Here is a 27025-nt window from a genome sequence, read left to right as displayed (position 1 = left end):
ACTGACCCCCAGCACTGTTGAATATGAAGGGCCGACTTCAAGGAGGTAATACACAAAGAAGCCTGGCCTTGTTCCTAATGGGCAATATGATTTCCATTCCAGGTGTGTAGAGACAAAAGATGTTAATGTTACATCTGCTTGTAATTCTCTTATACATTCATGCATTTGTTTGTTGCTTAGAAAAGATGACAAGTAGACAGCTTTGCCTAACTTAACTAAATTTCCTCTGTGTCCCAAAGGAATATTTGAAGACAAAATGAAAGGTTTGTCATAAAAGGGGGGGGGGGGGGGGGGGGGGGGAAGGAATCTGGAACTGAAATTAGAAGTAAAAAATCTGGTGAACCTGAAGGACTAGTTCCATAGCAATTTCAGATGTTCCCACTTCCTAATAATTGTTATTGCCTGTCTGCAGGGGTTTCCGGCTCCTGTTAAGGAAATAGAAGATGTTAACATTCCTGAGGAAGCTCAATGCAGTCTGATGTCATAGTCTAAACCAGCCAGGAACTGGTTTCAGATGAGGCACTAAACACTGCATCTTCATATCTCAAGTCCTCACACCCATTTGCTAATGGAACGCAGTTCTAAGCTGTCAAACCAACTGGGATAAATTGAGACACTGAGATAAGCGTAAGAGGATAAACAAGGATGTGATACACTCTAGTCATTAGTCTGCACTTAGTTTAATGCTAAATCAATTACTGATAACAGCATAAACTCTGGCAGCACAGAATTTATAGTAGGCTGCAAAACCCAGCTGTGGTGCCACCAGCTAGAAGGTGCTGAGCTTTTGTTTTGCCATGGCAGCACTATTATTGGTGACCAGGCTAGATAGCTTGAAATTACTGCAGTCAGTCACCCTTTTGATCACAAGCAGACAGGTCTATAAGTACCGAGGCACACAGACTGACGGTGATAGAATTCCTTCAGAGCGCACAGAATACTCCAGAGGTTATACAAGACAAAATACTGATGGTAGATTATATTCATCAGCATACAATGCAGTCAAAAGTGTTTTGACAGATCAAGAATGCCATTACAGAAATCATGGTCAAAGCCTTTCAGACCTTATTCCTCTCCTCTCTGTCTTTTCCTATAATTCCTCTATTACATTTCTGATCTCTGTCTCCATATAACCATCATGCCTTAAGAAAACAGAGGCAACAGTTTAAAACCTCAGTTACATCTGTAGTGCAAGAGTTAGAAAATAAGTTGTAGTTACAGTATATAGTTATTGTAATGTTTAAGGTATTTTGTTTTATTGCCAATTTCAGTGTAAAGGGAGGCTAGGTTTTTTTTGTGTGCTTGGTGGTTGTTGTTTTTTTTAATAACATGGTTGCTAATATATTTTTTCCTTATATACCACCAAAGAAATACTAAAGCACATAGTATCATCCTCTGTGCTATGTTGTCAGCTGATGCTAGTTTTTTACAAAACTAAGAGGCTATTTTATTCCCACCAACTCATTCTGATTTTAAACACCCAATATAGAGAAAGCTCCAGTTTTCATTTCCAAATAAACACATACATGTGGATTTAGATAATTCTCCAGGAAATAATTACCTTCTCTTTATTGACAGTGTTATATACAGAGGTTTTATTGATCAAAAATGAGCATAGACTGCTATGAGCTTGGAAAATAGCAGCAGTGCATCTTATACAGATTTAATTCATGTTGTACAAAATTATTCACTATCACATCAATTCCAGGTAACAGGACTCCAGTAATCGGTTCTCAGGAACTCCTAAAATGATGACTAGAACCATAAGATAAACTCAATGCATTTTTGAAACATTTCTTTTACTTCTGTCAGGAAATATGCAACACTACAGCAATATTTTTTCCTACTTCATGAAGTATTTCTTGCAACACATACTATCAGCTCTATATATCGCCATATTTAGTATTAGTTAATGAACCTTTGTGTTATATATAACTAATATAATAACATCACATTAGCTAAAACTTTCTAATCATTACATTTCCTCTTTCTGCAGAGTAATTAAATCAGTATAGATGTGGGAAATAAAAAATATTCTTCCCCCCAGCAAAAATACACAATTCTCATGCAAATTTCCTACTCCTAAAGCCACCTATACAACAGATATCCAGATGGATATAGGTGTGTATTTTATTCATAATATCCTATGAAGTCTTATTTACTCACAATGTGGACCTTTACTTACCTACAGTATGTATGTTTGTATACATATATATGTAGGAATACATTTGTTCTGTTCCTTAAAGGCTTTCAAAAATCACTAACTTATTTTTAAATTAATCACAATGGTGATGGGTATAGCACCTTTAGTAGAGAGATCATAATCATGAATATTTTCAGAGCAACAATCTAAATATTATTTACTGTAATTTTTTGCAATGAAGTGAGTGTCAATGCTCATATCACAGCTTGACTCCATTGCCATATGGAAATAATTAAAATACAGATGAAGACAGATTTTACCCCTTCAGAGACAGCTGAGGACAAGCTGTAAAATAACTGTGTCCAGAATTCTTATTAAGCCAAAATTGTCAATTAATGACATTAGACAAAATATTAATGATCTCAGTCACTGTACATGAAAAAATTTCTATAAGACATTGACATCAATTCTCATTCAGAAAGGTATGTGAAATTGGTAAACCCACTGTAGCTTCTGTTTGTGAGCTCGGGTTGGTATTTTCCTGAAAAATAATATAGCATTTTGCATTGCTCTATGTAGAAGAGATTTTCAGCAACACTATTTTCCATTCTACCAGTCTCCTTTTATTTGCCTTCCAAAATACATTAATTCTGTGAAGGGGATTTTACTCACACTGTTCTTCCCACTCCTGGTCATCATCGCTGTGTTGACTATGCTGCTGAGCTTTCATGAGGCTCAGATACAGCTCTTTTGCTCGGATTTCTTCCTGTTGTTTTATTTGTTCTTCACCTTTTTGTCTTTCCTCTTCTTCTCTTTTCTAGGCAAAATGAAGTAAAATAGAGGTGAGGAAGAATGTGCCAAACATTAGAACACTGTTTCAGTTGCTTCCTCCCACAGGGTAGCTACATTCCCTTTGAAAAATCACGCTCTCTTCTAACTTTGGGTTTCTCACATATTGCAACAGGCATAATAGAAGTTTCCTACCTTTTAGGAATTTCACATAAAGATATGTTTTGAGAGGCACAGGTATTAACAGGAATAAGGAACATATAAGTACCTGAGATTTGAAGTCTTCATGGAAAACATGTTTTGTCATGTGGCACCAAAGCCTCTGCTATCCTGCAATCCACAAGCAATGCTTGTTTTAAGTCCACATGTACATTGGAGATATCCCTGTCATTCGAGCAGTATACACATCATTACAGAATCTATAGAATTCAGTAAGTGATTTACCAGTGTTCTCAATATAGCAACTGTCACCACGTCATTCTAATCAACACAGAGAATAACTTTTTCCAAATGTCAAGATCATTACATTCTGGATGAAAAGCCAGATCTTTCAGTACACACCAGTTGCTTTGCAAAACGTAGCCAAAGGTAATACACAAAAAAAGTTGCCTTCCAAGAAGACCAGATGAAAATCTGGTAAAGATTGCCTCTACAGCTGGCCTTCAACATACTACTAATAATGTAGGAGCTTGATTTGTGCACAAATAGAATCCATATCTGTTTTCTAGTAATCTGCTACCCAAACTTCTTAGGTAGCAGAGATGCAGATCTAATTCATTATTCAATTGAACCCCCTCATCCCCCCCAAAAAAAGCCAAAAACAGAACTTCAAGAAATCTTATTCATATTACTGAAAATCTTGAATTATGAAAAGAACATTTTTTTATTTAATTTTACAATGGAACCAACACTATGCCTTTCTGGGTAACAAACTTACGGATAAGAATTTTGTTATAAGTTGCTGAGTAAAATCACCCTGAATTATTAACCTAGTTACAAGACCTAAACTATGAGTAAAGGGTGTCCAAAGTAGATTGTGAGTTGCTGCACAATGTTAATGTTATCAAACTTCTCATTTGAAGCAACTGACATCTAGCTGAATAAAAACTAGTGAAACTCTAAGTTTTACATCAGGAGACCTGGGGGAGATATTTCCGGCTTCCGTAAATTACTTTTTTTCATTAAATGTCAGAAGTGGGATTTCACAAGATTTTTGCATTTTCCTAACTTTTCTCCATTTCAGTGGGATTTTAATGTTTCATTGCAATGGGACCAGCAAGAGTTGAGTGTGGAAAAAAAAACCCAAACAAAACCCCAATCCAAACCAAAACAACAATATAAACAGCAAACAACCTCCCATGATTACTTTAAACTGGAAAACAATTTTATCAAATGCTCTGACACATTCTATCAGTCAGGTGAGGTGATGTATTTGAGGAAATGTTTTCAGCTACAGACTTTGTACCTGACCTGTATTGTTCTCTAAGCTTAGTCCGTAGGTTCAGGGGATGCAAAATTGAACTTACATGAAGTTGTTCATAATCTTGCAAAAAAGTAACTTGCATGCTTTTTTTTTTTTGTACACATAGGTTGTTTCTGTTTGGTGTCTGAAGATGTAACTTATATGAAAGTTCACACTGTGTATAAATGGCTGCTATAATTCAGCCTCTTTTTAGGCTGAAAGGGTGGGAACTATCCAAAAGCTGTATTTTAATTCAATAAACATATACATAAATTAACACTTCCCTACAGTAAATAGTTTGTGTTTTATAACACATTGGAAAACTTATTCAAAGGTGGTCTGTCCTATCTTCAGGCCTGCCAGGGCTCAAATAGCAAAAGCAGCCTGCATATAGTAATATGGATGTCCAAACAATGTTTAGTGCCCCTAAGAGAGACTCATACACGTTTTCACAATAGTTGAACAGGTGTCTGAAATGTATGTCTGGGAAATATGTCCTTCCCCATGGTATTGTTCACCATGGGGAAGGAAAGGTGCTTTTTTAATCTGCTCTCAAAGCCCCAGTTCTCTCTAGCTCTACAGACATTATCTGTTGTTAACCAAACATCTGGAATTAGAGGAAGACAACTCCAATTCTTTTCAGAAGACTGCTTTCCAAAGCAAACAATATTGCTGTCTACAACCTCTAGAATCAAAGTGAGGGCCAGAAGTAACAGAAGGAAAGAGAACTCCGGTTGTTCTGGTCATGAATCGTACAAAGGCACATTTAAGGAAGAATGACAAAAAGACTGAAGAGAAGCAAGCAATGACAAGCAGTGACAAGCAACACCATCTTCAGAGTGGAAAACCAAAACAAATGCAAATCTCCACCCTTTGAAAGAATTCAATCACTTCTCCATTTCCTTAAGTAAATTAAATCAACTTTTCTCCATTTAACACAGCTGAGCTCCACCAGTTCACACCAGCAGAGGATTTGTCTTTATAACACAACAAATCAAGAAACCTGAAATATTGGGTATTAAGAGTGTAATGAATAATAGCTCCATAACACATATGATGAACAATAAATTAGGCTTCCCTTATTATTTCCAAGAAATAAAAGCCTAATACTGGCCTTCAGTAAATTTGTTCTAATATCTTTGATTACTTCTAACTTCATACTCTCATTGTTATCTCCTAAGTCCTAAAAAGATTAGTTTAGTGGGCAGTTATTTATTATTTTTGAATAGTCAATGCTTTTTGGAAGCATTGACTTCAAAGCCCAGTAGCTTCTTCAGAATAATAAAACCAAAAACTTTACCTTTTTAAATAGAACTAGGGATTCCATATTTCAGCTGCTAATAAAAGGCTCTATTCCTTTCTTGGGAAAACTATGCAATGAGCTATTATTTTTTCTTATAAGAAGAATATTTATTCACCTAGCTTCACAATCTAAAAATATTCAGTTCATCTAGGCTATCTTTTTGGGAAGATAGAGAGACACAGGAGTAGTCCTGGGTTATCAAGATGTCTTCTGTTCAACCTCTCAAATAACAAGGTAAACTTAAGGGAGGGGGAGATTTAAGTCAAAGAAGAGACAACAATAACAGCAAACTTAACACCGACACTTGATTACGAAGTCACAAAAAATGACATATAATTCTCCTTATTAAAGGAAAAAATAAAATTCTATTTATTCAAATTAGTGCACAGATACATGTGCAAATATATTGTACAACTCCTTAATGTGTGTGTGAGGAGAAACAACTCTTGTTAATATGCCACAGGAAAGAAAAGTCATCCTTTTGTGAAGTATTAGTAAACCCCATATGCTTGTATTTAATTTAATAACTGAACTTGCCACACTTACTCCATTGGAAGAACAGAGCGACCAGCTTATCTGCTTCTCCCCGTGAACCCAATCCTGAACATCAGAGCTGAGAGTGAAGAGCAACAATAACCTAAAAACACCACCTGCTGCCTGACAGTGGAGAGATTGTACTTTGTGCCATGACCCTTTCAGCTCTTCCAGAATAATTAGAAAGGTGACAATTTAGTATACAGTCACAAATTGCCAAGAAATACCAACCTGCTGCAACAAATCACAATGAAAGTCCAATAGGCAATAATAATCCTCTCTAGTGTTAACTCCACTGGAGAATTTGAACATGCTAAATGATCCTATGTAGCCTCTGGCAGTTGAACATTTACCACAGACCTTGTTACAGCAAATGTCTGCTTCACAATGCTTGATAGCTTTGCTACGGCCAGCTCTAAATAACGTCTGATGCGTGAACCACCCCTGAGCCAGGGCAGACATGCAGGCTACATGCCACAGGGATGAGAGAAGAGCTCATCTTCAGATCTAAGCCCTTAAGACTTCCTGCTCTGAAAGAGGGAATCTGGAAAACCTGAGTTCAGGGTTCCAGGTTCCAGGACAGCCTGTTCTCAGCAAGGCTGACACAGCAGGCTGAATTCAGAGATCAGTTCTCCATAAACTCACCTGACAGTTTCCAACACAACGTTGATTGAGTATCAGCAGAAATATATCTAACTCCTTCCCACCTTTTTTTCTGAGAACATTCTCTCACTTGCATCAGAAAAGGAAGCAGTTGAAGAGACATTATTTTCTTCTCTACTATCAGTCTCTCAAAAGGAACACAGAGTTTGCATCATTTCATGGTGCATGTATTTGCACTGAGACAAATGTATAAAATGCATTCATGCTTTATGTAGAAGTTATGTTTCAGTCATGGATATGTTCCAGGACATGCTATTCACATATGTCTCATATAGGGAGGTGACAATACACTCTGTTTCACAAAGACCCTCTTTTAGATGAGACAGAAAACAAATCTAAGGACTATTCCTGGTTGGGAGAGATCTAAGATTTATTGCACATGGTAGAGCAGACCCTGCTGGTGTAACTTGCATAGATCCAGTAACAATCTACTAAAGGTTTGTCTCTGAGGCTGGAATTCACAGCTTGAATTCCCTATATGCAAGCTATGCATGGAGGATTACTCATGGAAAATATCAGAGCTTTGCTAGTTTTTATTAGCAATCCAGAATGAAGACAGTGGCTGCAGCAAGTGCACTTGCCACCAGGGAAAAGGTTTTTCTAAAATTAATATCACAGTTCCTCAAAAGTAGGATAGAAAAACCTGGCAACCTGGTTCCCAGCAGCAGCTAACAACTGCCTGACTTCCAATATGGTTCTGAAGACAACTGCATGGTAAAAAAGAAATTCTGAAGTTAACTGTGTTCACGTAAAAGAAAACAAAATGAAGTACCACTGAATTATTGTATTTGTGATTGAATGAACTTAAGTAAGGCATTTTCAGACTGAACAGGGTGCCTGATCTCATATTCCTAGATTGTAAATATGCTGTCCTTGGGAAAGAGTTCAGTGTTTTCTTGATAGAGCTGAACCTGCAGCTTATTTGCATTTAAAGATAACAGACATATTCAAATGCTTGGAGTTTACTTGGAGAGAAGTGTTGTTTTTCAGATCAGGACTGAATGCTCAGTGTATATATCATAAGAAGCCCACAGTAATGCAAGTGGTGACAGTGACATTTTACTGTGTCCCTAAACTCTCCACCTGGCAGCAGTTGCCTGAAGAATCAGGTCCATAGCACTTCTCAGCACGGTAAACGACTCAGATGTGTTGAAAGCCTATCCAACTCAATGGGACTGAAGTGTGTTCTTTCTAATAAGCACAGGCTGTCCTCAGGAAATTAGAGATTTTCTGAACTGAAGCACTAATTATTCTATTATTTTCTGAAGGCTGATTCTATACCTGTCGTCTGAAACATCCAGGACACATAAAATCTTAGATCCACACCTTAAAAAAAGCTCGATTTATTCACTAAAATTCTAACTGGAATTGAAGGTCATGAACTTACTTAACTAACTTGACTGACTGGGAAAGGAGAAATACAATCCCCATTTTTAAAAATGGGAAAAAGCAAAGACCCAGAGAACTACAGGTCAATCAGTCTCACTTTAGTGCCCAGTATGATCGTGGAGCAGATCTTCCTATATACTATGTTAAGGTACATAGAAAGTAAGGAGGTGATTAGTGAAAGCCAACATGGCTTCACTAACAGCAAATCATGCCTGATAAATTTGTTGGCCTTCTACAATGGGCGGATAAGGGCATTGCGGATAAGGGAAAAACAACCAATGTCATCTACCTGGAATTTTTTAAGGCATTTGGCACACAGCATCTTTCTCTCCAAACTGGAAAGACATGGATTTGGATAGAAGGACCACCTGCTGGATAATGAATTGGCTGGATGGTTGCCCTCAAAGCATTGTGCTCAACAGCTTGATGTCAAAGTGGAGACCAGTGATAAGTGGCATTCCTCAGGGGCTGTTATTGAGATAAGTGCTGTTTAACATCTTTCAGGGACATAGACAGTGGGATTGAATGCACCATACAGCAAGCTTGTTAATGAGACCAAGCTGTGTGATGCAGTCAACATGCTAGAGGGAAGGGATGCCATCAAGAGGGACCTTGAGAAGCTTGAGAGGTGGGCCAGTGCAAACTTCATCAAGTTCAACAAGGCCTGCTGCAGGGTCCTGCACTTGGATCACTGCAATCCCAAGCACAGCTACAGACTGGGTGGAGACTGGATTCAGAGCAGGTCAGGGCAGAAGGACTTGACAAAAAGCCCAACATGACTAGGCAATGGGACTCTGCTCTTGTGAGATCCCACCTGGAGTATTGCACTCAGCTCTGGGGACCCCAACACAAGAAGGTTGTGTACCTGGTGGAGAAAGCCCAGAGGAGGGCCACAAAGATGTGATCAGAGGGCTGAAGCACCTCTCCTATGAAGACAGGCTGAGAGATTTTGGCTTGTTCAGCCTGGAAAAGAGAAAGCTCCAGAAAGACTTTATAGCAGCCTTCCAGTGCCTAAATGGGGCCTACAAGAAATCTGGAGAGGACTTTTTACAAGGGCATGTAGTGACAGGACAAGGGGGAATGGCTTTAACTGAAAAAGAGTAGATTCAGACTAGATATAAGGAAGAAGTTCTTTATTGTGAGGGTGGTGAGACACTGGCACAGGTTGCCCCGAGAAGCTGTGGCTGCCCCATCCCTGGAAGTGCTCAATGCCAGGATGGATTGGGCTTTGAGCAGCCTGGTCCTGTGGAAGGTGTCCTTGCCCATGGCAGGGACACTGGAACTAGATGATCTTCCAACCCAAACCATACTATAGCCTATGAGCTTGCATTAAAAAAAGAAAAAAAATGTCGGAGAAAATTATTGTTACTCTGTTGTTGCCTATCAACAGAATAAGGATTATTTCTCCTTAAGTGCCCACTCTCATTAAAATTCCTACTAAATATTTTTTGATGCATGAAGAAAAACAATACCTATAAAAGTTGACATGTGCAAGTTTCAGTTAACAAATATTTCATCTCCCAAGGAATCTTTAAGAAGCAATCTAGTTTTATGGTGAACCGTGCTTATGTTATTAAATTTGGCAGGTGTCTGATCTTGTCATACAGATAGTACTTTAACATTCTCTTGCTTTATGTAGACCACATTAAGAGCAAGCTGAGAGAGAGTATTTCTATATGTAGATTAAAGATACTTCCCATGCCTGGCTGGCTGATATTGGTACCTTGAATTTGTCCTAGCTCTGCACATTGTTCAGGACTCCTAACGACCGCAACTGATTACAGTAGGAAATTATGCCTGTGATCTCATACCCTTTCTAAATTAGCAAAAAGATTAACAATGGTAATTGGCTCTCCTATTTGTCTTTTGCAATAGATTCACGAAAGAATAAACTGCAAAAATAGAGCAGTCAGCATTTATATTCTAGCATCATAAATTAAAGGCATTTCTGCTTAAGAAACACAAAGGAAAGCAATACTTTTCTAATAGTGTTGGAAAAGGAAACAGGGATCGTCATTCACTTTGACACGTGAGATATCATTTATGTAGTGCAGACAGCCCTAAGTCCCACAGTAGGTCAAGAGGAATAAAATCTCTTTTAAAAGGAGTGTATGGGATACAATATGTTTATAAATTAAACACATCAGCAGAAAGTACAGTTTCAATCTCCCAGATCTCACAGGTCAAAATCCTTCAAGAGGACAAAACATTTGCAGATACTAAAGTTTTCATACCCCATTTTTGAAACTGCTTTAAACATGGTGTGTTTGTCATCACAGGATGATTACCAGTGCATTAAATATTTTAAACCTGTTAAAGTGGGCTTGCTAACTGATCTGCATCTCATTTCACACCCTGAATCATTCATGAAAGGTACATTTTTTTTTAATTTCAACAATTCCAGTCATACATGAGTAGATTTATTAATTCATCTTTTTCCCAACACCTTAGTTCTATTCAATTTTTGTAGCTGGAGGTAGATGCCAGGAACATACCTTTCCATTTTCCTGTTTAGGTATCTAACTCATTCAGCTTGTAAATATTTCATGCACTTCTTCCACTGCACAAGAATAGTTATAAAAAGAGTAAAATGTGAAGGAGAAGGAAAGCCAACTGAGTTTAAATAAGCCAGTGGGTAGAGAAGTTAAGTTCCTCATATTAGCCTGTGAGATTCACTTGTCTTTGAAATGCCTTTGCTGTTGTTAAGAATTTCTACTGTCCTATGTACAAAAACCTGCTCTTTCAAGACCAAGTAATAGATCAGCAGCTTTTGTGAGCAGCAAAGTTGTGATGTTATAGTACCAGGGATTAATCGTGTACTTGGATCTCTGCTGTGTTAGTCCAATTTCCTCCTAAAAGTTCTCAAATTATAGATCTAAATGAAGACCCAGGGTTGGAAGTGTAATTATACTATGTTGTATTAATATAGAAAATGCTGGGAGCACACTCATTTAAAAAATAACCACTGAATAATATCTTGTTTCCAAAGACATTGGTGTTCTGCTTTCAGCTGGGACAGAATTCATTTTCTTCCTAGCAATTGGCGCACTGCTATGTTTTGTCTTATTCTGAGAACAATGCTGATAACACACTGATGTTTCAGTTGTTGCTAAGTAGTGCTTACTCTGGTCAAGGACTTCTTAGTCTCTCATGCTCTGCCAGTGAGGAGGGGCTCAAGAAGCTAGAAGGAAGCAGGCAGGACACCTGACCCAAACTAGCCAAAGAGGTATTCCATACTACAGCATGTCATGTCAAGTATATAAACTGGGGGGAGTTATCCAGAAAGAACCAATCGTTGCTCTGGTCAGGCTGGGTACTGGTCAGCAAGTGGTGAGCAATTGTATCGTGCATCACTATTTGTTACTGGAGTTTTTCTGTTTTCCTTTCCTCTTTTAGGTTTATATCTCCTTGTTATTTTTATTAGTAGTAACAGTATACCTTATTTTTTAGTTATTAAACTGTTCTTATCTCAACCCATAGGTTGTGCACTGTAAATCAGCCACAGAGATATTAAGTGAACATCAATCTTTGTTCAAGAGGGCTTTGCTTTCCAGGAAGCAGAGAAATGAGCATTTAATTAATTGCTCTGTTCATTATTCATACATTAATAAAGCACTTGAAAGGTATAGTTTCATTACTTACTGACATCAAATTTCAAAAGCCCTGTTCTCTCCTGTGAATTCAGATTAATTGTGCAAAGGTAAATCAGAAACTCTGTGCAGGAACCACCCTTGTTTTGTGCTACCCTATAACCACTATAACAACCCTCAAATTCCAAGCCCACAGTTCACAAAACGACAGGTAACATGCTGGCTGTAGTTTGTAATCAAACCACATAAATTTAACACTGAGTTTTTCAGCATTCCTCCCGTCACAGAGGGACAAGGTGGGAGTCTATCTACACTTTTAATCACTATGCTGGGAAGGGAAAGATGGCATAGCAAGCCATCAACAGGGGAGAAGCATGTAGATGGAAGTTACTGGGTACAGATCTCCTAGGAGTCATATTTTGCGACAGACTTTCTCCATGGAAACCAAGCTTCACCATCTTGTGCAGTCCTAGTGTGCACATCCAAGACTCAGAAGACTGTAACAATTTCTCTGCTCCCCAAACCAATTATGTTTTAATTTTTCATTTTTAAACAATTTTTCATCTTTATAAAGTAATAGGAAAAGGGAGACAGAAACTATCTTCTTTTAAACAAGAGAATGTGAAAACAAATATTTCAAACAGTAAAAGTCTGTAACTTTGCTCTTAGAAACTTCAGTATGAAGTGAATAAAAATCAGGCAAATGAATGTCTTCCAGCAAAGCCAACTGGACTTTTTCCCATATGTTGAGTAGGAGAAGGATCCACCCCTTGAAGAAAGTAGTGACAGTATTTTCAAGTTAAATATGTGAACAAGCTAGCCAAAATACACAAAATACATCCAAAGAAACTAACTTAAAATGTGACATTTCACAATTGTACATTTTTCCCCAGTATGATTCATTCTGCACAGCTGACTGAACAATTCTGTTAATGTCTGAGCTGAATAACCAGTTTGATTGTCCTGACACTTTTGAATGAGATATATAATTTTTTGCATAACTCACCCAGCTGTTCCGGTGAACACTATGTAGCTATTTGTACAATCCAGGATGAAAAATTACAACTCTGGGTTTTAAAGTTATTAATAAACATGCACTGAAGGTGACAAGAACTTTGAATCTATATAAAAACACTATTAAAAATGCTAAATTACTATGCAAACCTTCAGTTCCTCCTGAATTTTTTCCTCCTCCAATTTGGCAGCCTTCCGATCTTCTATTTCTATTTTCCATTTTTCTGCCACTATTCTGGCTTTTTCTTGAGCCATAGCATCCCGGAATTTTTTTGTAATTTCAGCCTCCTTTTGTCTCCTTCAGAAAAAGATTTGAAAATAAAAGTCATTTAAGACACCAGTTATTCTTTTAAAATCGAGGATATATATTTGCTCACCGGCTGCAACAAATAGTTAGCGTAAGACTTCATGAAAACATGGAAGGAAGGAATTAAAACGTATTTAACAAGAGACACAGCACAAATCAGATTTGAGGAAACTATCCAGAAAGCAGACATTTTCAATTTTTGATGAATGACTAATTAAAATAGCACCTTCTAAATTAAAGAAGTACTTCTTAGATGTCTTCGAGTCATACCCTGTATTTTTCCTTCCCTGGCTGAAAAAACAGTTTTCTTTCTGCCAGTCTATCAAAGCATGATTGGGAATTTATCGTCCTTCAAATGTCAATACAAATGTCTGCCAAATTCTTACACTAGGGTTTTAATCAGTACTGACAATGTAAAACGAATGCAGAGCACAGCCTGCAGCTTTTAATCCCTGCTTAAATATGCAGTCGCTATAAGCAAGAAGGATCTCACATTAAAAGAACAATATAGAATAATCTGATATTTAAGCTGTCACTTTTCAGTGTTGCACTACAAAAGGAAGTGCAGGAGGCAGGTGGCCTATTTGCTAACAATATAAAGCACCAAAACACTTCTGAATCTCTCACAAAGCTGGAAGAGGCCCTGCTGGAAATACCAGTATAACATTTTATGTAATCAGTTTCTTAACTGCTGGGATAAGAATTAACACAAACAATATGCAAATAAAACCAATTTCAGAAAGGATTTTATGTACCGAATCCCCATTGTGGGCATAAATGTGCTATAAAGCAAATATTTCTAATTTAGCTGTTCAAAAACAGGTTGTTTTATTTTTATTTATTTACAAACTGGTCAATGGTTTATGAAAATTCCCCAAAAGGAAAATGTTTGCTTCACTTTTTTTGTGAAAGAGGGTTTTGTTGTTTTTCAGTATTCAATAAAAATAAAATTACATTTTTCATGTGCTGTAAAAAACTTGCCACAATAAGTGGAAGCAAATGTTCACAAAACATACTTAGCAGTTTTACCCACCATTACCTGCTGCCTTTCTACAAGGCCATGTCTCCCAATATGACAATCTGAATTCAGATTCTTAAATCCTCACCATATTTCTTCTGCCTCCTTCTGTGCTTGTTGCCTGGCTCGCTCTGCTATTAGCTCCTCTGATATCTGTTCATATGGCTTGTCGCCTGGGGCTTCTCCCATAACCCAGACCCAGACCTCACCATCCTTCCCACGGAGCCACTGCACATGTTTGCCATTACCTGCAACAGCCACCAAAACCAAATAAAAAATATAAATACTGGCTCAAAATATTATGTGGATATAGAAGATGTGAAATCTGCAATTTAGAAACATTGAGCTTGCAATTTAGAATTCAGAATAAAACAGATCTTGGATTTAATTTTCATGTTTGACCAATCCATGATGCCAGGGGGAAAAAAAGGGCCTGTCCACTCCAGATCACAATCTTAAAGGGCTCACTGTACCACAAAAGTAAGAAATTAGTAATTCTGAAATGCATTTCCCTTTTTAATTGTTATAAGTACATTTTCTTGCTTCACTCAGTAAGAGATGAATGAAGAGAATGAAAAAAGAGACGGACAACAATAACCAGTGATATCGTGTGACTAGTAATGCTTCAGGACACAGAGAATGTTGAGTGTTGAGCATATAGAGAATTCCTTGTAACTTTTTTTTCTGCTTTTATATGTATACCTCATAGATATTTAATGCACTTTACAGGTTCATCATAAAGAACTGGTACGAACACCTCCTATGCATCCATTTTTATGTTTTATTTCTTGCAAATTAGTTGAAACTGTTCTTCACAAAAGATTTCACCATAAAGACCACTGCCCATGAACAGTGGATTTACCTTAAAGAATGTTTACTAAAAGGCCATAAAGGTTCAGCAGTTCATTTTACTTTCTGTGTATTCCAGTCCACTAGATTTCCCCTTCTTATTAAAATATTGAGGTTAATAAATCATGTGTCACCACAAGGGATATTGTCTCATTTGAAAACATGAAGTGGACAATCTGCGGTTTTTCTAGGTAGTTTCTCTCTGATATTTCCATAAAAGTTAAAAGAAACCTGATCTTATTTGTGTGGCCAGTTTCTGCTTCCTCTCTTTCTAAATCATCCTTTATTAGCATCAGTTTAGCTATTCTTACCTTCAACTACCTGTTGTTCTGTAATAGAACAGTATACATTTAACCAGATTAAGTTTCCCAATACACAATCAATAAAGTGTTTTTGACATCGCAGACTTCAGAGAGAAAACTGCAGGAGGGAATGAAGTGGGGCTGTTGACAGCAGGCAGTGCCAATGCCAACCCACACTCGAAAGTGTTGACAATATGAACTGAAGGCAATGAAAATATCAGATCTCTCAATGAAAGCTAATATTCTATATCAAATTTGAAAATGTGATTTATAATAATTCCCAGTAGTGGCCTAATGATAGTGACTTCAAGGGGGGGAGGGTAGAAATCTAAGCTAATAATGTTTTCCTTCAATAATTCTCAAAAGCATTTGCTCTTTTCACAGCCTATCAGATTATGTCTCAGGTTATAAATGTGAATGTATTCTACTAGAGTTACTTTTCTGTATGTTTCTGTGTTCCTGTCAGCACAACATTTTCAATACAACATCTGAACAGTGTCTGCTGAGAACTGATTGGCCATATCAGTATTTGCCTGCAAGGTTTTCACCTACTGCATTTCATGGTAAAGTATCCTGAGAAGTATGAATGATTTCCCAGGAGTACTGATCTCACATAACCAATGGCAACTTCTGTTTTAAAAGTGGTCTATGTCTTCTTACCTGGGAGGAATATGAACATCTTTGTTGCTCCTCCTTATTTAGTAGTTTAAATAGAACACTGCAAACAACATGCCTCATATTAATTTATAACTGGTAGATACCAAACACTTCTAGTGTTATGGGACAACTTCTGCTCATTTATGAGCTTATGAGATGGAAAGAGGATAAAAAAATAACTTTTTAGGTAAGCAGAAATTTTTATCTTTGCTTCTTTCTAGGTTTTCTTTGCCAAAGGGTTATTAATATGTTTCTCAGAAACACAACTTATCCATTACTACCCAGCCCTATAAAACAAACTGTTGATTTTTAGACACATCTTGAGAAATTATACACTTTTTTTTAACACAGTGGATCTCTCTTCTAAAGCTATAGACAGTAGATGTATAAACTCTTGAAAACATCATGATAACTTATGGTTGGTTCAGTGCAAACTCCTGTACGCTACACTACAGTATACTACTGTGCATGTACCCATAGATCAAGTTGAAAGATAATAGTATCAAGCAATCTGGCAATTTGAAGTTTCATCATTAAACAGACAGATTTCCAGATGCACAGTTTTAAAACAATTCAAGTTGAACACATATGTCTTTATCCGGGTTTTTCTTTAGAAAAGGAAGTTTTTTCATACCCAACCTGTTTTACACTTCATGAAATGGCTCCCATGCAAATCTTCCCCTAAACCTCCACTTTTCATGAAGGTGGAGAAGAGATTTACTGTACAATCCGATCATAAAACTTAGAAGTTTCTTAGCACAGAACAACATTCAGTAATGAGAGTAAAGGAAAATAAATAAGCAGCACAAGGAGAAAGTCTGGCACTGTAAAAACAAACTGATTTCTGCCATATGAGAAGTCTTTGCAGCCTGCAGAATCAAATTCATAGTGGGCAGCGTCAACATTTCTAATCTAACAACTTTGGGCATGCACTTTTAAACTAGAACCAATTGCAAGATCTACACTGAAAGTACAGTAAATTATTTTCCTAAATATTTTTAGAAAACTAGTGTTTTCTGCTTTACAGGCAGAGAATTACCACCACTAAGGTCTGACTCTAACAAAAGTAATTCCTGCTTTAAGATGCATCTCAAAGGTGCTGCCTAAGCCAATTTGAAATCTAGGTGAGAAAGAGACATGGGTATCCTACGTTTTCTGTTTAGAAGCAGGGTTCTGAGCCCAGTCATAAGGCCTGATGCAGACTCAGGAAATAAAAATCAAATCTCTTGAGCCCCAGTCTTGACCCTGACCACAAAAGTACTTTTCCTGGAGAAACTGTGGCAGACTGCACATAAATACCATTAGGACATCAAAATTAGTCTGGATTGGAGAGTAGAAATGAAAATGTTTCAAAAACAAACACTATATTATCAGGAAACTCTACTGAATAATTTACCAAGTCTTTTCCATTTCTACTGTTCAATTTATTTGCTGCAGAATTCTACAGGTTGCTTTTATTTTCTTTTTGGCTAAAACAACTCTGTAGCACCACAAATGTGGCAATATTAATTCTTGCAGTTCTCTCTGAATTAGTATTTCCCATGGAGTTCCCCTAAACCTACATCTATATTGATTTGATACCAGTGAGTAGGTTTCTGTGTATTGCTCCGTACTCCAGACAAATGCAAAATCAGGTATCTCAAATTTGCAGCACAAAGGGATCACAATGAAAACTTTCTTTGGAAACCTACAGCCTGAACCAACAGTGGCAAAACTTTGCACATATAAACACACACAATCAAAAATAAGACCAAATCATGTTTTCTATTTGTTTGTGTTTATGCAGTCAATGAAAACCAGCAATGAATGTATAAAACAATGCCCTGGAGAGCCATAGTAAACTCGAGGCTCTTACCTGTAAGAATTACTAGTCTGTACCAGCAGCGCTACTAATCTCATACACACATACACAATGCTGGAGTGCACCCCTGAGTTGTGGCATACAGCACCACAGGATGCTCTTGCCCTTTGTGCTACCCTCGGGAAGTCCCTCGTTTAAGCATGGCTGAATGCTGGCAGAACATACAAACACTGCCAGCCACCTTGGCAAAGATAGAAAACCAGCATGTGATTGCGCAGGGGAGGGGGAATCCTGGCTGCATGCGATGCTCAGGCTAACTCAGGCTCAATTCCAGTCATCTCAGACTTCTACATTGTGACTAAGGCTTAAAACAAATAATTACACAAAGGAGAGCTGGGCCATACAATGCCTCTGCTAAACAGGACAGAGGAGTAGAACGACAGACTGGGTTTTGGGGTTTTACAGGGTTTGTTTTTTCGGGCTGTTTCTTGTGGCTTTGGGTTATATCTGGCTTCATTTTCATGCATGCTTCTAACTAAAAGTGCTTTAAAAATAACAGTAATCAGAGAAAATGGAATACTGCTGGAGTCAGCTTCCTTCCTCCAAGCTTGTTTGGCATCGCTTTAATGGTTACAGCAACCCCGACAATTCCCACTTGTGATCCATCTCCAGTGTTTACAAGGGAACTACTCCAAGGAGTATAAGAAGCCTGATTTGGTGTCAAGTCTCCCAGCTGTGCTGTCACTTAGCCACAGTCTGCCCAGTTAGTCTGGCAAAATGACAGAGCACACCAAGCAACTCTGACTGCATTTCTATCATAAGGAGTATTACAGGCTGTGTCAAGTGTAAATTCAAAGAATTAGAAGATCAATGATTTATAGCAGCAGAAATACGGAATTGCCTTCAAAGTCTGCTGGAACGTTTTCAAAAGAGCCTGCTATTTCCGTGAACAGCTTTGTTTCCCTGAAGTTGGGCTTCCCACCATAGTTTTCCTGCTTGGAAGCTACAGATCTCTGCAACAGAAATTGACTCTCCTTCCTTACCTGCTGGAAAGCTTTGTAGTCACACAAATATCCTTTGACTCTGTAGACAATATTCTTTTTCTCTCACTGCACTAGAAAAAAGACTGCTAAAAATTATTCTGCATTTGAAACAGACTACATAAATCATTCACTGTTGAAATCAAGCTGATCAGTCTGATCTACTTTTGTTATTAAGAGATAAACCACAGATGGTTGAGTTTGGTTTGTTTGTAGGGATGGGGGCTTTTCCGGTTCTTTTGGAGTTTAGATAAGTGATATACTTTGGTCTCAGCACAATGTGTTTTACGTGTGATTTTACCCTTGGCTTTCTGAACAAGTCGTTTTTCTGGCTTCTTTAAAACAGAAGCTTGAATACTGACGGCCTGCAGGGTAAATAAGGTTCCATTCAGGGTTTCATTAGCTACAGGACATGTGTTAGAAACACACTGATTAGGACGAAATGAGGATGTGAGTTTTAGGCTGGTTTTAGTTCCTTGAGCCTGCCCAGTACAAGTTTTTGGGGGTTTTTTGTGTGTTTTTTTATACACGCACACACATATAATTTCACTTCTTTCTGAGGAGAAAACCTAGAAAATTACTGTGGATATTTCGGAGATACTGTTAAAAGGACAGAATGCACTTTTCCAAACATTAGCTGCTATAAATCCATTTAAAAAAGCATATAGAATAACTAGATAGTGATGATGAAAGTAAGGAAAATAACATAGTCCCACAATAAACTAAAGATCTGCTATAATTAATTCTGTGATATGCCCCTGCTAATATTGATTGGACCATGAACACCCCTTTTTCAAGAATATGTTAAAAAAACCCAGTCACTTCAATTCTTAAAACAACAGGAAAATAGAGAAAAAATCTAAACTTTTACAGCATCTCCCCAACATTTCAGTTTACAAACCCTCCAATTTTAGCACTGTGTTGGTGCCTTTTTATTTACAGGATGATTCGCAGAGGGAGAAAGAAATTCAGGTAATTTATATGAATATATCAATAAGGGCTGCAGGATCTCAGCATTGCTGAAAAATCAGCCTTCATGGCTCTCCAGCTGCTTCCTGATCATATAACAAACTCAATCTTCTGTTTATGGAATTACAGCCTGTTACCATGGAAATAATTATGCTGCAATATACCCCTGCAGGATCAAATAAATAAAGAGTGACTGAAGAGAGCAAACAGTAAGGGAGGAAACAATTACTCAAGACTATGGTAATCAACAAATGAAGCAAAGATAACTGTATGCAACACCCAAAGGTATGTGGGTTTGCATCAGCATATAGTATGTATGTATGCAAGATCTAGATACAGGTTTGCATATTATAAACCTAAAAAGAAGAAAACAAAAACCCAACAACACAGAAATAAAATATCATTTCTGCAGTCCCTATCTAGTATGTGCCAGATATTTCTGTGGCCCCCTGGCCAAGGCATGCTGTAACAAATAACTTTGTGATTTTCCCACTTTCAACTGGGAGATAATATTCTGAATTTATTCTTCAGGACATTGTTTAACTCCACATAAAATCTAAAGGTAGTCTCTTGTCTGTCCATTTTGATGACCCTTTTGCTGTTCATAGTATAAATATGCAGGTACACCTCAGAGCAGTCAAAGGTTGTAAAATCATATACAGGGTTTGGTTTCTCACACAGAGCTATCACAAATCATCCAGGTTTTCCCACTGATGGAGAATAAACAAAACCCAAGTCTGCATTTCTACTTCAGGGTCTCTTGGAAACCCAGAAGGATAAGGGTTCTCTCACAGAATGAACAGAGACCTGCTTTCTGCACCAGACTCCACTGCTTAATGCAGCATGGCAGGTTTGCGCTGACTCCTTTTATCAGGACGAGAAAATCAAGGAGAATTATACCACTACAGGCAGATATTCTAGCACCACAGCATAAAAGTGCACTTGAATGTTACTGAACAACCACCAGTGTCTGGCTAAATCCACTGCTGACTTGAATCCATTGAAATTTCCCATGTCTTCCAAACCCTGCTATCAAAACCTAGTGTCTTTGTCCTTGAATATTTTAGTCACTTATGCTAAAAACTAGCAAAACTAGCAAAACCAGCAAGGAAATATTGAATTAGCTAGGGCAAATCCCATTCTCCTCTTGGCTACAGTACTGCTCTTTTTCCATATCAAGTATTCATGAGTTTGCAGGCAGTCACAACCTCATATCATTACCAAAGCACTCGTATGTACAAGAAAGCCCATCTAACACCACTGTGGCCAGACAGGCTGAGGAACACAATGCTGCAGAGTAACACAGGAAAGCTCTCCATGCCAGTGGCTCAATTAACCCAATAGCCCCACTCAGAAAGCAGCTGATGTCAGATGCTTCAGACAACAGGAGTGTTGAGGATTGATCCAATGTAATAAGGCCCAGGTAGCCAACAAAATTCTGCTGTCACTTTTCTGCAAAACAGAGAAGTCAGCTGCAGGGCAGGATATAAGAAGCACAGATTTATGGATCTGAATCCTAGGAAGGCAGAGAAGTCTCTCTGGATTTGTTCCATCTGGTACATATTTAGGTCATATGTTGGCTGGAGGTCTCTTTCTAACCCCATGTTTGGCGAAGTGAAAAGGCAGTTTAGAAGCTGCTGTTTAACCATATCTCAGTACAGAGCCACACTGAGCACAGACTCCGAGCAGCTGAATTCTGGCCCCAAGGTATACAGTACTAAGAAAGATGTATATTACAAGCTGCTCTACAAGTTGTGAATGTTATATTAGAAAACTTTACCAATGACTTCAAATTAGTTGGCTTAGTCCCTTAATCAAAATAATTCTAACATTCTCCTGTTACTTTTTCAGTTGTATCTAAATTGGAAACAAAAGACAGAGCTCTACAGAATTCAAGACCACATTCAGCCAAAATTTTCTGAAATACTCAAGTCTGATGCTTCTGGTTAAAATCACATCCAATGATACAGAGAACGAATACTGCCAGAAGCATACCTCTATAAGAGATAAAAATCGTAGCTAAGCACTACCAGCGTGTGGAGAGGCCTTAGTACAAACAAGGAACACATTTCTGAATTCAAAACCAGAAAAAATGTCACTGCTTGTACAGCCTCTCACTGTTCATGCACACATCCAAACACACACACACTCACATGTGACACTGATGGATTCTCCAACCACCTGCTTGTGATATGTGAAATACTCACTTTCAAATAACTTAAACTATTCTCTAGTGATTTTCTAGCACAAATGTGATTCAGATGAATAAATTCCTTTTTAGCCATGCTGTGATAAGCCTACCTAATTTTCTCCCAGCTACTCTTGTTAAGGACAAGTAAGTAAGAGTGTTTACAAATAGCTCATGTCTGAACATCATGAGCTGCAGTTCACAATAAATAAATGTCAGAATAAGCAGCAGCAGCCGAGCATTGTCTTCCTTCCCACATGTCTGTCCTTCAGCTACCTAATGTTCAGTTGTTTTTGAGATCTCAGTTTGCGTATGCTGACAGGTCTGGATACTGCATCCAAGTCAAAATCCAAATTGGCAGGGTCCTTCGCTTACTCCCAGCTCAACTCTAGTGGTTAAAGGGCTCCTCACAAATCAAATAGATATGTTTCTTTGTAAATTGCAAAGCTGCCCATCAGTCAACTTTAGCAAATCCCAAAGGGATTTTTAAATTTTGAGGACACTTCCCTTAATGATTTTAGCACAGTAAGAAAAGGCAACCTGTTTTATTACTATTAAAGTATGTTCCTGAAAGATCTGGCCAGGAGTAATTTGTAAATGAAATCAAGATAGACCTCCAAGAATTCGACTCGTCAAGCTACTTCAGTACAAGCCAGCAGTCATGATTTAATTAAAGGTACAAACCACTTTTTTAATCTTGAATAAGCACTAAACATTGCAGCTTTCAGAAGAACCAAATGATGCTCAAATTCTAATAGATTTTTTCTCCCCAGTTCTGTAATTGTGGTTTCTGCAAGACAACACATCTAAACCTTGCACAAGAATCCCATATCCTCAAGTCAATGTCGGAAATCAGAATTTGATTCACAATCATTGCTGTTTTGAAAAATGCACCCTTTTTCCTGTGCTGCTAGATTCACACGTACCATTGCAGGTCAGCTTTTGAAGTGATGGAGAATTATACCCATCGCAGAAAGGGAATCCAGATCAAGCCTAGGCACTTCTTGGAACATTCTTAATTAGAGAAGTGCTAATTTTCATTAATTCTTTTTGTTCTATCTCATCCTATCCCATCCCAAAGAAGTGGGGTGAAGTTTTCCTACATTGCTATCCAAACTATGACAAAACTAGAAGGATCTGAAAGGTAAACCTACAAAGATAATTCTGATTCAATTAGTAAAACAAAAAAAAATTATACAAATATGATGTTGTATTCACAAATATATACAACTGTGTATTTGTATATATTCTGTCAGATAGAAAATTTCAAAAACTTGGCACAACATGATGGATATTAAAGTCTCACCTCTGTTTTCTGCCATATGACAGGCTACAAAGATCTCTATAACACCAGAGTAACACTTGGCTTCAACAAAATAGCCCAAACATAACACCTGTGCCATGCAGTAGAAGGTCAAAACCAAAACCTTGCAGGTGAAACTGCTCAAATCTTTCCGTTTCAAAGGAATAAAGAACATGTAATTGCAGTAGCCTGAAATTGCTGGTAACCATTAATTTTAAACAGGACTGAAAACCTCTATATTCTATGCTGTGTAACAGGGGCAGAATGCAAATTCACTTACACATCTATGGAAACTGAAAACTAAGCAGCTTGAAGGTACAAAAAATGTTGATACTAGGGAAAGAAAAAAAAAGAAATCATGTTTAAGAAAATAAAGTATTACTACAGTCATCTACTCTTACCCTTTGAGTCATATAGGCAAGAATATTGCACAGTAAACCTTATCTTTTTAACAAGAAACTACCTCCATTATGAGACCATTTATGAGCATGTTATGGTACTGTAATCTGCATAGTTAATGACCAGGCAGGCCTAAAAGATGGACGTTTTCTTTTGTAACTGGCCCACATCAGTTCATGGAAGTCAAAATACATTTTCAACAGAACCAAATTTCTAACTTGCAAATCTGAATCAAATACTTCTCAAAAAAAAAAAATTGGTAAGATCAGTTCTTTAGTACAGTTATGAAGGAAGTAGAAAGTTTCTAACAGTGGGCAAAAGTCAAAACTAAGCAATACCTTAAACTGGCAATTTAAGAAAGTAAAATGGAAAGGGTATATTGTGAAATTTAACTCCAGGTATAATCGTGAATACTTTCATCAGGGCAAATATAATCTATAGGTTAATCTGCTGCTCTCCTTTCACTTGTTCTTTATAAATCAGAAAATTAATTACCCAGAAAATGGTCTCTTGTAATAGGAAGCTGAACATGTCTAATGTATAATTTATATATGAAAATCTAGGTGTCAACACTGTGAAAGATCATCACATATTTTTGCAGTTAGATTTTTCTGCATCTGTGTTCCTCACAGAATGAGCATAAAACAGGTTATCTCAAAGATGTAATGTTGTTTTAGTATGTGGAGCTGAACTGCATTTTTAATTTCTTTTCAGCTATAAATCAAACGAAGTTTTTGTGCTGTAGGAGAGAGGTTATTTTGACACCATCCCTCTTAGGAGAGTACCATTCATAGTATGAACACTGACATTAAGAAAATAGAAATTAAACAGAACAAGGTTTTCCAATGTACACCCTGCCATCTGTGAGTGCACATTTTAAACTCTTATTAGGGTTGATCAGGGTGGTCTGAACATTCCCCCTTTATTTTAAGGCTACCATTGTATCTTACTCTAGAGCAATTTCATAAGGGTCAAAATGTTTCAATGGAGTCTTGGAAACTAGTTTTGCTTTGAGACACATTTAATAATAGCCTTTGATTTAATAAGTATCACATGGGCATTTTGTAGGGTTCAAGGGCTCTCAACATTTGAAGAAGTCTGACAACTGAATCCAATAATTTATTCATACTGAGGTTCCCTAAGCTTTCTACTACGGGTGTGTTAAGATGAGCAACGCTTCAAAGATTTACTGCAGAGCTACTAGAGTGCTTTCTTAAAATCAGCTGCCCAAAATTATTAGAAATTTTGAATATTCAAGTTTTAATAGAATTAAAGACAAGATAAGATCTTTGGCATTTCACAGGGAAAGAAGTGTTTGACATATCTCTGTGATATTTCCTTGTTGGGTAAGGAATTACTATGCCAACATTTCCAAGAGGAAAATGTTTTCTATCTTGAGTCAGACTAACAATCCTCTGAATTGGGAAAGAGTAGGAAGATGCTTGTTGTGAGAAGAGAGTAAGGAAATAGTATTTTCATTGATCACAAACCACTTGTACTCAAGACCAGACATTTGGAAATTACATCCGGAGAAGTTCTTTTTTTGGCGTTTTCTTCCATGATTTTGCTTACTTCCTTTTTAAGTCAACACACATGTTTTGCATCCATAGCAGCTGGTGGAAGGAGCTCCATAGTTTAACTACATATTGCATGAAAACACATTTCTATTTTTTGTCGGGTTTTGTCTTGGTTTTTGGTGTGTTTTTTTTTTTTCTCTCTCTCTCTCTTTTGGTTGTTGTTTTGTTTGCTTGCTTGCTTGTTTGTTTTTACATGCTTGCCCCACTATCATCCCATTCCCTAGACATAATCTTTTCGAGAGTGTTCACTAGTACAGTTGGAAATGTAGTCTCATGTGGTATAGCTGTTCTGACATCACATCATACTCACAAACAGCCCTTAATAACAAACTCAAATTTATGAATTTATCTCCTACTCCAGCCACCTGACTACATTTAATGCCAGATCAAGAAACCCCAACAGCACAGGTAAGATTGCCTTTTGCCTGGCTGAGGGTGTTGGGTGGGGATGGCAGGTGAAGAAAAGTGCCTTCGAACTGGAGGAGAAACATGGTCATAGTACATCTGTTATCACTAAGACAATAGGATTACTGACTCCTGACTGAAGGAGGCACTTCAGAGCAATTCCACTTGCTCTCAAGCTAAACTACTCCCCAGGAGAAAGAACTAGTCTTGAGGAACAAGGAGCAGGAACGTGGTGCTTTTGCTGCACCAGACTGTCTTTTTGCCTATGGGGACAGCTGCTACTCTTCCTTGTAATCTCTTCCAGAAGCATGCTGCACCATACCCAATTGCATGCCCACCATCCCCATCTCTTAAGTATAGAAGGAGGTGACAAATCTTACTCTGTTTGTGCCTCGCTGTCTTTCTTAAGATGGCCTCCTCCATTCGTGCTTTTTCTTCCCTCTCCTTCCAGCGCCTCAGCTGCTCTTCTCTCATTTTGTAGAACAAGATCTGCTTTTGCTCTTCATTCAACTCTGCCAGGAGTTCAGGGTCAATATACATATCACGCAAAATTTGCTGCAGCATGATGACTCAAAAAAACCAAAAAGGCAAAAAAGAGAAACCCACTTCCAATTATACACTCACTAGAGTGACAAGACCCCACTGACAGCAATTCAGAAAGCAGTCTGTAGCAACGGAGCTCTCCCACACCTGCCTGCCCAGGCGAAGTTTGATTATTGTTCTGGCCCTCTTTGTGCAGGCATATTCTGCTCCTTGTCTCTTACAGGGAGAGAGTTCTCTGCTTACCGCATCATCCAAAGGCAGAGACAGGTATCAAGTGAAAGGAAGGGGGAGTAACAGACAAAGATAAGGAAAGAAAAAATGAAAAAGGAGAGAGAAAAGAAGAAAAATAAAAGTCACTTCAGTGCTCCTGACTTCAGAGTGGTGAAAATAAGGGATTCTTGACTGAACCCATCAGCTGAGCTCCCTTGAGCAGGAGTATATCCAATGTAGAGAAAGTATCAGACCTTCAGCTCAAATGTTTCCCTTCAGCAGCAGTTCACTCCCAAGGGTGTGTCACCCAGGGGTTTAAAGTGATGTCATGGTTAAAAGTATCACCTACACCAACAATATCTATGTCACTTTGGGAACTGATCTCTTCTGATAAGAGAGGAGAACCGGGTTTGCATATTATTTCCCAGCCTAGTCTGGTAACTAATCTAAACAGAGTAGGTCATATTAGAGGTCCTATTTACCTGGTGTTGACAAATATTGTCATGCAACCTAATTAAAATGTCTCTAAAATTGAAAGTAGATGGAACAAAAGCCACAAGAATCCTGTTA

The 27025-nt window shown here is 37.8% G+C and overlaps 1 protein-coding gene across 1 annotated transcript in view; it reads right to left on the bottom strand.

The window, feature by feature from the left end:
• SH2D4B (SH2 domain containing 4B) overlaps nt 1–26266 on the bottom strand; it is a 63346-nt gene extending 37080 nt beyond the window's left edge. The window contains exons 1-4 of the mRNA XM_005153627.3: nt 26083–26266; nt 14301–14460; nt 13038–13185; nt 2816–2960 (exon numbers count right to left, since the gene is read on the bottom strand). Of these exons, the coding sequence (XP_005153684.1) occupies nt 2816–2960; nt 13038–13185; nt 14301–14460; nt 26083–26266 (637 nt within the window). The remainder of the gene's footprint in view (nt 1–2815; nt 2961–13037; nt 13186–14300; nt 14461–26082) is intronic.
• Nucleotides 26267–27025: the final 759 nt, after the last annotated feature.

This window comes from Melopsittacus undulatus, chromosome 4 (genome assembly GCF_012275295.1).
Source record: "Melopsittacus undulatus isolate bMelUnd1 chromosome 4, bMelUnd1.mat.Z, whole genome shotgun sequence".
NCBI classification, from domain to species: Eukaryota; Metazoa; Chordata; class Aves; order Psittaciformes; family Psittaculidae; genus Melopsittacus; species Melopsittacus undulatus.
Note: the sequence above shows the minus strand (reverse complement) of the source record. Positions and strands in the feature narration are given on the sequence as shown.